At 40.7% G+C, this 12,018-nt stretch overlaps 1 protein-coding gene across 3 annotated transcripts; it reads right to left on the reverse strand.

Moving 5' to 3' along the window:
- Positions 1–6,637: 6,637 nt before the first annotated feature.
- On the reverse strand, positions 6,638–11,788 carry GTF2A2 (general transcription factor IIA subunit 2). Of its 3 annotated transcripts, none has more exons than XM_075713858.1 (5): positions 11,750–11,788; positions 10,701–10,840; positions 10,064–10,168; positions 8,629–8,755; positions 6,638–6,931 (listed from the first exon to the last, which is right to left on the reverse strand). In XM_075713858.1, the coding sequence occupies exons 2-5, from the start codon at positions 10,770–10,772 to the stop codon at positions 6,906–6,908; spliced, it is 330 nt and encodes a 109-aa protein (XP_075569973.1). In that variant the 5' UTR covers positions 10,773–10,840; positions 11,750–11,788; the 3' UTR covers positions 6,638–6,905. The 3 variants fall into 3 exon arrangements, with proteins under 3 accessions (XP_075569973.1, XP_075569972.1, XP_075569974.1); XM_075713857.1 differs by lacking the exon at positions 11,750–11,788 and adding an exon at positions 11,453–11,478; XM_075713859.1 differs by lacking the exon at positions 11,750–11,788 and adding an exon at positions 10,962–10,987.
- Between the last annotated feature and the right edge of the window lie 230 nt (positions 11,789–12,018).

Below are 12,018 nucleotides of genomic sequence, written 5' to 3' on the forward strand. Positions count from 1 at the left end.
TATGTTGCAAATTGCCATTTACCTTTCAGGCTATGCACAGGAGGAAGGTGAAACTATAATTCTGAAATCTAGTAACAGATTTATTTTTTTTAAACTCACCTGGCTTTAATTTATATTTTATTTCCAAGTGGTTTTCACTTTATTTTTACAAGAACAGCCTAATGTGAGCTGAAACTGGCATAATACATATTTACACAGCAGATCCATGAACAGCTCCTCGTAACTCTAGTTAGGAGGGTCTGTTTCCTTCTTGCTTTGCATGTTTTTCATATTCTGTGTGGTCATCTCTGAAATGTCTTAAAATAAAGAGATGGGTCAATTGAAATAAATTCAGAGGAAACCAGGTAATTAATTCTGAACAAACATGACCTATAGGAACTAAATGTCAGTAACGTATTTGCAGTCATGAGTAAAATTGATTCAGGGAACAGGGTTAGGGTGTCCTTTTTCTCCTGACTGCAACAGCAGTGACCGTGAAACATTAACTAGACTCTTGGTGAACTATTTGCCACTTCCTTGGAGGGTGAAGGCTCTTTTAGCACAAGGTAAAAAAGGTAAAAAGCAAAACATTAATTTATCTGTGACTTACTACCTACTAAGCCATAATGACTAACTTACACAGTAAATTGATCTCTGAGCAAAGCTATTTCCCTAACAAAATCACCCTTTAAGTTCCAGTGAAGGAAAAGTCCACATCTCCCAGTACAGTCTTATTAAAGTTCAAATTCTTTTTACCATGTTCCTACTTCCCTCTGCCCCCCTGGGAACTTCTAGAGCGCAGGAAAGCAAAACCAAGTCACTGGTACCTTCACTGAAATACTACCTCCTAAGCTGCTGAGATCCTTAAAAGCAAACATCTGCATTTTGAGTAACTCTCATCTACCTCATTGTACCTAGTCATTGTGTAAAAGTATATAATGATCCTGATTAAACTTATTTTCTGGGAATTCATCATAAATTCTTCCTGCTATACACTTTCCTTTAATTTGTGTCTCCCTGATAACATTTGAAGTCAGCTGTTGACATCCCTGACTGAGCAAACAGCTTACCTCAGATAATATCCTGTTTTGTGCCCTTACGGAATTCGCAACATCCTTTTTCTCGGAAGCCGTGTTTAAACACAGGCAGTCACCCATAGACACTTCTGTATTGGTGTTTATTCTTTATTTTAGTTAATTTACTTTCTAAATAGAAACATCCATTCGAGCTCAAGGTCAAGGTGGAAAGTTATCTTTTATTTTCTCTCTGCTACCGATAGGTGGAAGCAACTGTGACCTTTCTGAAGAAAATCAACAAAAAAACCGCAAATAAATGAATCAGTCCATAACACTACAGGCAAGGAAGAACCAAATAGGCAGCAGAAAGTATGCTGATGCTGTAGCAAGTGACATGGTTTGTCTTCCACTGGATATTAAAATAGCTTATTATAACAAAAGTGCGATTAACACTTTTAGGTGTAAGTTCAACAAACCTCCCAAGACCACAAAGCACATTAACCATATGAACATGGAGGGATCAGCTTTAATTCAAACACAAAAAATAGCAAGTGGCAAGAAAGTTATAAGTAGTAAAGCAATAAAAAGCAGGATGAATATTGGCATCAGATCCCCTTACCTTCTCTTTGCTCCCCCCTCCTTCAGTGAACTGAAACAGCCTCCACAGAAGTAGCAGATCCAGGGCCTGGACAAACACCATCCCAGAAATATGGTTAGAGCCAAAAAAAATGTGTGCTGTAACACTAGAGTCAGAGCTTGTGTTGACAGCTATGAGGTTTGCAGGAACTAATTCCTCCAGAAGCATGGGCAAGCTTCTCTTCTGCAGTGAGCAGGCAGCAGTCTTCATCCCATAGGCAGATACTCCCTGAGGCATCAATGGAGCAATTCTAGACATCAAAAAGGTTATTCCCAAGAATTATTGACACCTCAGTATACCTCAAGTGCTGTTTTCTAAAGACATGGCAGAATTAACAGGGCAAACACCTCATAGAATCATAGAATCGTTTAGGTTGGAAAAGACCTTTAAGATCATCCAGTCCAACCATTAACCTAACATTACCAAGTCCACCACTACACCAATTAAGGGTAGAGTAATAATTTCACATTTCCTGGCTTGGTGGCTGGATTATTTTTTAATGAAAATAAAAACTAAGAATCATTAAGGTTGGAAAGGACCTCTAAGATCATCAGTCCAACTGTCAACCCAACACCACCATGCCCACTAAACCATGTCCCAAAGTGCCACATCTACACGTTTTTTGAACATCTCCAGGGATGGTGACTCCACCACCTCTCTGGGCAGCCTCTTCCAATGCTTCACCACTCTTCCCATGAAGAAATTTTTCCTAATACCCAATCTAAATTGGCACAGCTTGAGCCCATTTCCTCTTGTCCTATTGCTAACTACTTGGTAGAAGAGACCAACACCCACCTCACTACAACCTCCTTTCAGGTAGTTCTAGACAGTGATAAGGTCTCCCCTCAGCCTCTTCTTCTCCAGGCTAAACTATCCCAGTTCCCTCAGCCGCTCCTCATACGACTCGCTCTCTAGACCCTTCACCAGCTTTGTTGCCCTTCTCTGGACACGCTCCAGCACCTCAATGTCTTTCTTGTACTGAGGGGCCCAAAACTGGACACAGTATTCCAGGTGCAGCCTCACCAGTGCAGAGTACAGGGACACAATCACCTCCCTGCTCCTGCTGGCCACACTATTCCTGCTACAAGCCAGGATGCTGTTGGCCTTCTTGGCCACCTGGGCACACTGCGGGCTCATGTTCAGCTGGCTGTCAACCAACACCCCCAGGTGCTTTTTGGCCAGGCAGCTTTCCAGCCACTCTTCCCCAAGCCTGTAGCATTGCATGGGGTTGTTGTGTCCGAAGTGCAGGACCTGGCACTTGGCCTTGTTGAACCTCATGCAGTTGGCCTCAGCCCATCGATCCAGCCTGTCCAGGTCCCTCTGCAGGGCCATCCTACCCTCCAGCAGATGGACACTCCCACCCAACTTGGTCTCATCTGCAAACTTACTGAGGGTGCACTCAATCCCCTCATCCAGATCGTTGATAAAGATATTGAACAAGACTGGCCCCAAAACAGAGCCCTGGGGAACACCACTTGTGACTGGTCGCATTCATGCTGAATGGGGAGTTTAAGAAAAAGGATAGTTTAGAAACAATAACCAAAAAAAAAAAAAGAGAGAGAGAGAGAGGGAGAAACTGAAATTAAACTAGGAACAGAGAGTATTTCCAAACAAAATACAGAAAAAAGCCAGATAATGTTGGAACATCAGAGCTGTGTGAGGTTTCTTTAGGAGCTTTAGAAAGCATAAAGCAGCCCTTATTCATGTTGTTTCTTCACATATACAAAACCAACTCTAACTTCTGCAGTTTTCAACAGTATATTCGCTGTACAAATAAACACTAAAGAAGTGGTACCTGGAACTTCTGCACTGTAACATAATCATGCAAGGAGCAAGGCTGCTAAATGCTTCTCTGTTGCATATGCACAGATTGCCCTTTGGCTCTCAAGGACAACAGACCACAAGAATGAAGAATAGCATTGATCACAAAAGTTCATGTATTCTTTGTGTACCCAGGTAAACTCAGTAGTCTGTATGCATCCAGATTTGAATTCCATGTCCTAGAAACATCCCACAGATACAAAAATATCAGATACCTGCATTGCCTAACACTGCACTGTCATGAAGTAGACTGAAGATGCATATGTAAGCTAATTTTGGGAACAGTAAGTAGTCAAACTTATAACAAAATATTTATTTTGTAAATTAAATACAGAGTACGCAGAAAACAAGGAGGATTCCACCATAAGAGTGGAAAACAAGTGGTTTGCAGAACAGCAGCTTGATCCATTTGCCATAACCAAACAGAGCTAGCCTATGTTACCAGAAAATTTTAAACAGTGATATTAAAACATTAAACCAGATGTGAAATAAAGCTTCTAATACCAATAATTAGCCAGGCAACAGCAATACAAAAGGTTCAGAGTACGTTTGCCTTTCCTTCAGTTTTTAATTTTGTTTGATAATTTCTCTTTTCCTGTTGTTTTGTATGAGGCCACCTCAGACTTCCAGCTTGAGAAAGGAATGTCTAGATTACAGAAGCATATTGTTATGACTGCCCACTTATTCCTACTCATTTGTTTGCTGTTTCACCCAAACCATTCCCTTACTCCCCATTTGTGCATGCTTTCTAGCCTTTCACACAGACTAAATTACACAGATTCCCTCAGCACACAGTCCCTTTATTACCACTGTGCCTAGGAAGAGATTGCTTCCTGTCTCCAACCATTCCAGTTGCTCCAAAAATCTTTAAAGTCTCTTGTGCATTTCCTTTAAGACTACATTATTATTAGCAAAAGGAAAAATCTTAGAACAGTTCAGAAGCATCCATAACATTTAATATATTTTTCATCTATGTCCCTTTTTGCCACTCACTTAACTCAGGCTGAACAAGCAGCTAATCAAGAACATCAGTGTCACTTAAGCATGTGCACGTTTTTTCAGTACAGTAAGGCTCAGGTACAGAGCATTTAAATTCATTTCAGAATGTCCATCTCCTTTTCAAATGCTTCCTTACAAGGCAAGGCAATATTCAAATCTCAGTTTTCACACCAAGTAAGAATGACCAAATAAGTAGGGTATACAGTTCAAAGTATTACTGTTATGCATCAGCGCAGAGTATCCCATCACCCCCTCCTTCCAAAGGACCAAGTCTAGAGCTTCAATGAGACTATTAATACTTCTTTTTTAAACAAGTCAGTAAAGTTGTCCTGAATTATGAACATAATAATTTCTGGTTCCCATTCACATTGCTTTGAATTTCATTGATTACTAAGTAGCAGACATCTTTGTCAACAAAATTATTTCTCCTTTCATTTGTAAATTTTCTTAGTATCTTATATTCATTACATTATTTTCTTTTTCAGTTAAATATTTCTTTTCCTTTCAATTAACAGCTAAGGTAGCACTAAGCCTGGGAGTGCTAAAGTAGTAGTATACAACTGTTGAAACACAAGAGAAGTCCAATAGAGGAGTATAAATGAAATGTAAACATAAGTCCACTCCACACAATAACCTCACATCATCAGTAAAATTGCACTTCTCTATTAAATTTGTTTTTAATGGAAAAATGCCATAGTAAATATGCTAACACACACTAATTGGAACAAAATCAGATGTATAATTATTTGCATTAGGAGGGAGTCCAAAAGCTACAGAGAACTGGAGATTGAGAAGTTTCTGTCCAGAGACAGGAAGAGACTGCAGAGTTGGAGGTAGGAACAGCAGACTTTTATACTTGTAAGGGCTGAAATTCAGTTTACCACATGGTTATTGGGGAACAAAAAAGTTTAAACCTAGAAGACTTTGTCTGATGTAAAAAAAAGAGAAAACCACAGTAGGGATATGTATTTCCTCCTTTAAGATAATGACCTCAACAGATACTTATTGTGCTGTTCAAATGAGAGGAACAGTCTGTTCTTCTGGTTTCAAAGATGGTTACTTACCAATCTGTAGTTTGCAGTAAAGGACATCTAGCATAGATACAAGACAAAAAAACTTAATGGTAAATGTTAATACTTAGTCTAGCAAGCAAATTTGTGAACTCATTTCTCACTTGAAGTGAGGGAAGCAGAAGTTTACCAAACCCCAAATATATATCCTTTGATGTCTAAAGGTAGGATTTAGAGAACCGTAACATTATCAGTCTGGAAAGGTATTAAGAGACACTCAAGCTTTATTACTTTTATTAATAGACTGGGCCACTGACACGTAGAGAAAGGTTTCAACATGTAAATTATGCTCCAGTTCCAGCACAACCTAAAGGTTTAGACTGATCTGAAAACAGTTACCCCTGACTCTTCTTCTGTACATAGTTTCTAGTGATCTGTAAGTAGCCTACTGTCAAAAATAAATTAATTTGACACTGCTGAAGCAGCTAGCATTCCTGTGACCACACTGGAACAGTCACTGCTGTTAAGTCAGACAAATGAGCCATCAGTATATTATATTCATACTTCTAGTGAAGAAAATATTCTAAGGGTTTCTTGACTGGAATTATTTAGTGGAATGTGTAAGTCTAAAAAGAACAAAGTTATCCATTTGATATCAAAATTCATAGCTCAACTCTTTCACTGAAATCCTGTTGGTCAGGTGTCCAATTAAATGGATTCCACATAAATAAAGAAAACAATTAGAAAAACATTAAAACAAGCAGCACTAACATTTGCTGAGAATGTCGTGCGTTCTTATAAGACTCAGTTTCATTATTTCAATTTGATTAGCTGTGCAGTAAATTTAATACTTAGGTTAGTGTATTATTAGCAAAGGGTGCCAAATGGACAAACTTACAGATAGCAAGATGCAGCAACAGACAGACAAATGTACTGGCCAGCATGAGCTGCTAAGCTTTTGTTGACGTCCTCCTCCATCATTCTGGAACAGCCATTTCTTGCAATACTAATGAGTGCAACCATACTCAGAACCCCATAACTGAAAGACCTTTGCATCTGCAACATTACTCTAAACACACTTAGACAATACTGGGAGAATATATTATACTAATGATAATTTTTAAACAAAATTTTCCAATGATCACTCATTCACAAGTTTTTAAATAAAAGTTTATTACAGAAATTATTTTGAACAAAAAAGGCAACAGTATCTGTTGTAATTTAAAAAAAAAAAAAAAAAGTAACATTGTAGTCATGCCCTGTAAGGTGAACTGAAGAAATGCTACAGGTATGTCTTCCACTGTTGTTCTGTGACGCTTTCTAGTATGGATCAAGTCACATCTGCATCACAAGAATTAAGTATGAACGCAGTCCCTTTCCATGCTTCTCGCCAGAAAGTGCTGCATATTAACAGAAAATATTGCAGACAAACCACAGTTCTATTCATTCTGCAGTATTGGAACCAGTGTCTAGGAAAGAAAAAAGAAAGTGTGAGTAATATGTACTCCCACTACAGTTGAGAATAATTAAAGAGAACCAATACCATTCTCTAATACCTTCCCCAAGCTCAAAAGCATTCCCCCCAAGCATTTTAGAACATGTTCTGTACCTGCCCAATTCCCTCCACTGCTATCAATGTGATGCATGAACTGCTTGTGCTGCTTCACTTCAGTCAGCAACGTTGAAAAGAGCCAGCACAAAACTTCAAGGTTGTGCACATACATCATTTGCTATTAAGGCATTAAAAATACAAGAAGCTTTGCTCCAACTTGTAGTGATACACACACACTTTATTACAGTCAGCCACAAGCACATCTGGCTAAATCACATGATCTACTAAAGAGAAAGGGTTTTGCACATCTTGTAGCATAAGCTCCTATGGAGCATGGACTATAGTTTATTACGCATTTTGAAACAGATGCAAGAATGAGCATGATCTTCATAAAACAACTGAGAGCAATTCTCTGTTCTGAATTTTGTCAGAAGCACCAATTAACACCAGTGCAATTTCTAGTATTACTACCATTACTGCTTTCTTGTTCTTAGAGCTATGGAAAAAATACCTAACTTGGATATAGAGAAAGGCAAGTCTGTGTTTACTACATTCCTTTAGCAAGTCAATTGCTTGTGGGGGGAAAAAGGCTGTAATGTTAATAGCAACTTTAAGTCACCCAGTTCTTTAAATCTTATCTGCATACTTTATCAAGAGTGAAAACGATTAATACTTGGAAAGTAAGGTTTCCTCTACTAGCTATAATAAGCACACAAAAAATAAACAGAGTAAGACTATATGCTTGGCTAATACCAGAAGTTGAGAAAACAATAAATTCTGTCAACTCTAGAACTATGACTTCAAGTGACCACTGTAATCATGCCAGGATCAGGAAGCCATGAAGAACCTGCTTCAGAGGTCTAGAGTATATTTAAATAAAGCCTTTTCCATTCTCAGTTCTTCCTTTTAGCGTCACTCCCCAGGGATGAAACAAGTGGCACCATTTCACACATCTTTAGTGATATTCTGCCACATTGATAGTTTTAGAAGTTATAAACCAGCTTGCCACAAAGTCACTAAATGACTTTTCCAGTAAAGAATTTCAAGGAACATTGACAAAAGTAATCCAGTCAAGCAGATATGGAACATAAACTCCCATAAGCAGTGCATGCACAATGGCCCTGTTGAGCAGTACATAAATCTTGTAATATGATTTGCAAATGCTAGCATAAGCTGTTCATGTGCTTGGGTTCCCTACTATCAAATCCAGCAAACAATTGCTTACACAGTTTTCTCAATTGCCTGCTCAGACTGATGAAGCACTCCTTGAATTCAGTAAAACATGGTGCTGCTCTAACAAATAGGTTCATACTAGAAAAATCACCACACTGAAATTCAATTAAGATTACTTCTGACTTTCTAATCGCTCTAGTAGCATGTCCTTCCCAAGAACAGGTGTACAGCAGTCTCTAACACATTCCTATTTCAGTACTTATGAGTTAGGGAACCATTTAGCTTGCTTTTGTTTCATTTCTCGTCATATGTAAAAGGGAGCGCAGAGCCCTACTTTTGTCCGAATAATACAATCTAGCTTTAATCAGACATTTGGTCAAAGCTTTCTATAAATCATTGAGTCTTGTGTCTGAGCTTATTTATATCATATTCCATACTTACTTTTTCCATCACATGCTACAATTTTCACTTTATCCACTTTCACAAGTTCAGTGACCTCCCTAAATTCAACATCATTCAGTACAAATGTCCATACGTTGTCACAGAACCTGTATGTATTCAGAGACCCCTTTAAAAAGACAAGAGACATTTTCTATAGGATGCATCCCAAAAAGAACAGAAAATATGATGTTTACTAGCTACTGCTAGAACTAGGTTTGCCATAAAGCCAACTGTGAACCTGAATGCATGCAAACTTGGCAAGCAAGCAATTCTGAGGAAAACTGTAGTTTAAATGCCCTCCAGTGGCTGAAATTTTCAAGACCATGTAGTTACAGTCTATCCAAGGGGAAGCTTCACAGGTATGCTAAGAAGTTTTATAACTTTTCTAATGTGTATAAAGGATCAGTATCAGAAAAGATTTTTTAAAACATGGGCCATAAGGAAAATCAGTTACAGCAGTGATCATAACAAGATGTGAAGTCTGCAATTGTTTAAATAAAGCAATAGTTTAAATTAAAAAATCACAACAAAACTGACCTATGTGACTTAAAGGGGCATCCTTCATGTTTGATATATTACTGAGGATGTTGATAGGTAAACCTTTTGGCCTTCATCTTCACATATTTTAAACTGATACTCTTGAACTTAAGCTCCAAGTAACATTTTTTTTTAATTTATCCACTAAACAGTCCGAATAGTTTTCTATACCATGTTACATACACAAAGCAAGTTAAGTGTGTTAGAGAAAAGAGGTTACGTTCTTTTTAACATATCTATATGGTTTAAAAATCTAAAATCTTAAGAGCTCACTTCATTAACGCATTCTGCATAAGACTGTAGAGGAAGTATTAGGACATAAGTTAACAGGACAACTGTTTTGTGGGATTTTTTTTCTCAAAATTGCAATCAAGTTGACATTTAACAAATTTGCTGGCTATCTGACATTAATTAGGGTGGCTGGCTGGGAAAAAATCCCAAACTTATTTTTCTATGATACCTACAAAATGATCCAGTGACTTACATAAGGGTAGATCTACCACTCTCTAGTCTCTCTTCACGTTATAGTTGTGGCTGAAAATGTGGCCTCATCTCACTTCTGCTAGGTACAACAGAGAGAAGCAAAAGTCTCCCTCCCCATCTGCAAGACACTGAAGATGGCAATGCTACCCATCAAAGCATTTCCCTCTTCCCCTTCCCCTGTTTTCATCCGCCCACCAAATCTGTTTCCGATTTTTGCATTCTTTCAAAAGATCCCTGGCAGAACAAGAAGATAAGAAGCCTTACAATTGCATACAAAATATACCTGTACACAGTCATTATTTCAGAGTCAAAATGGACCTTCGTTTTTGCTTAGAGCACACAGCTTTTAACGACATTCTGCATCAATGCTTAGTTACTATACCTCATGAAGAACTTTTATGTATTGTTATCTTACCCTGAAATTGACTCTGTTCCTGACTCGTTGTGCCAGTGCTGAATTTATAGCTTTATCAAACTGAAGTAGCACCTGAAGGGCCAGCTGAGGTGTGATTTGCTGTGACTAAAGCAGTTTTGGAAAAAAAAAAAAAAAGATTTTTTTAGTTCTTTTAAAGTAAACTCAAAAAAGCAGTAAAAGTTAAGAACATCAAATCAAAGTTCACATGAAGCAGATCTCTAGAAGAACAATTTACAGAAGTATTACATTAGTGTGCTTACTTCCTTTTTCCTATTTTAACTCTGAGAGAAGAAACGATGTGCTAACATGGTTTTTTGTGCTACACAAAGGTTTCTTCCGATAAATATCCATTGGAGACAACCAGAAGAGCAGGGAATCGATTACAGTGTTCCAGATTAATCTGGCTGTTCATTTACTGGGCCACGCAACAGGGGATTATGCCACTTACATAAAACATTGTCCTTCGCCTAGAATGTTAAGGAAAGGACTTCCCACATGAATGGAGTACCAATAGCTTTTGATTTCAATAAGTTTTCTAAACGTTGGCCATAAGCACCCTGATACAGCAACCACAAAGCCGTTTTAATAGCTAACCTCTAATTAAGGAAATTGCCCAGACCCTAAACCCGACACGTACCTGTATGAGCTCATCCAGACTTTCCTGAAGACTGTTCCCCAGCGTGGTGTTTCTATACAGCTGATACGCCATGTTTTACCGAGAGGGGCTGGACACCTCCCTGATCATCCACGCCTCTGGACGCCTGTTATGTCCTCGCTCTCATTCAAAAAAAAAAAAAAAATTAGGAAAAAAAAAATCTAAAAAACACAACAGAGCCCTTAATGTACAACGCACAGGAGGAGCAAACAGGGTTTAAAAAATCATTCCGCAGGCACTGACCGACAATTACGAGCGCTCAAGACCACAGGGCATTAAGGACCGGCAGGAAAGCCGGGCCGCCGGGGCAGGCAGCAGGGAGGGAGCCGGGTCGCTGCCGGGCCGACACCGACGGCCCTTCGCGCCCGACAGGCGCGGCAGCGGCGCGCCGGCATGGGGCCGCCTGCGTCCGCCGCCCGTTCGGCTTCCAAACCGAGCCCCGTCCCCCCGCGGCGCCCCTAGGGAAGCCCTCACGGGAATTTCAGCAAGCGCTGAGGACCGAGCGGCCTTGCGCCCCGCCCGCACCCCACCCATGCCGCCCGCGGCCCCAGCGAACCCGGGGGAAGGCGCCGGTCGCCGCACCACAGCCGCGGGGCGGCCCCGGCCCGCAGCGAGCGGCTGGCCAGCCCCGCCGGCGCCGCGCCACGGGGCAGGCGCGCAGGCAGCGCCGCCGGGCCGGAACCAGCCCCACGGCTCCCGCTCGGGGCGGCCGCCTTCAGCGGCCCCAGCCTCACCCGCTACCAGCGGCCGGAAGAGGTAGGGGCCCCTCCCCGGCCGCCCCGTGGCCCGGAAGCGGAAGGGCGAGCGCGGCGGCTGGGCCCAGCCTCCCCCCGTCCCCCGGAGGCGGAGGCCGCGCTGCGGGCGGCCCCGGAGCAGAGCTCGCCTCGGGCGGGAGGGCTTTCCCCAGCGCAGCCCCCACCACGTCCATTAAACACCGAGTTAGTGCTGCAAGGGGTTGGGGTTAACTTTTAAAAATTACATAATAACGGTCTGTTAAAGTGTCCGTATTTCCGGGGTTAGGTTTACTTTACCTATTCAGGTGCCTGCAATCCGTGCCCGCTGTAAAGGAAGATCTTAGCCTGTTTTCCCCTAACATTACACTCGAAGCCGTACCAACTGCCAGAAGCCTCCGAAATACTCAACTCCGAAACTACCTTCAAAATAACTTGTTAATGCGACTAGTGAACTGGCACCTACAATGCTTCGGGAACCAAATTTAAATTTCATCTTTTTGAGAGGGAGGTGGTAGCACATACAAAAGACTCATATTATCAAAATATTCCTAAGCAGTAAAATCAAA

This window comes from Pelecanus crispus, chromosome 7 (assembly GCF_030463565.1).
Source record: "Pelecanus crispus isolate bPelCri1 chromosome 7, bPelCri1.pri, whole genome shotgun sequence".
Taxonomy (NCBI): domain Eukaryota; kingdom Metazoa; phylum Chordata; class Aves; order Pelecaniformes; family Pelecanidae; genus Pelecanus; species Pelecanus crispus.

Excerpts from the sequence above, each read along its gene's own strand:
- GTF2A2 (XM_075713858.1), bottom strand. The coding sequence starts at position 10,772 with ATGGCGTATCAGCTGTATAGAAACACCACGCTGGGGAACAGTCTTCAG. Across the intron at positions 8,756-10,063 it reads GGAACAGAGTCAATTTCAGG|GGGTCTCTGAATACATACAG; the intron begins GTAAGATAACAA and ends GTCTTTTTAAAG. Across the intron at positions 6,932-8,628 it reads TGTAGCATGTGATGGAAAAA|ACACTGGTTCCAATACTGCA; the intron begins GTAAGTATGGAA and ends TTTCTTTCCTAG.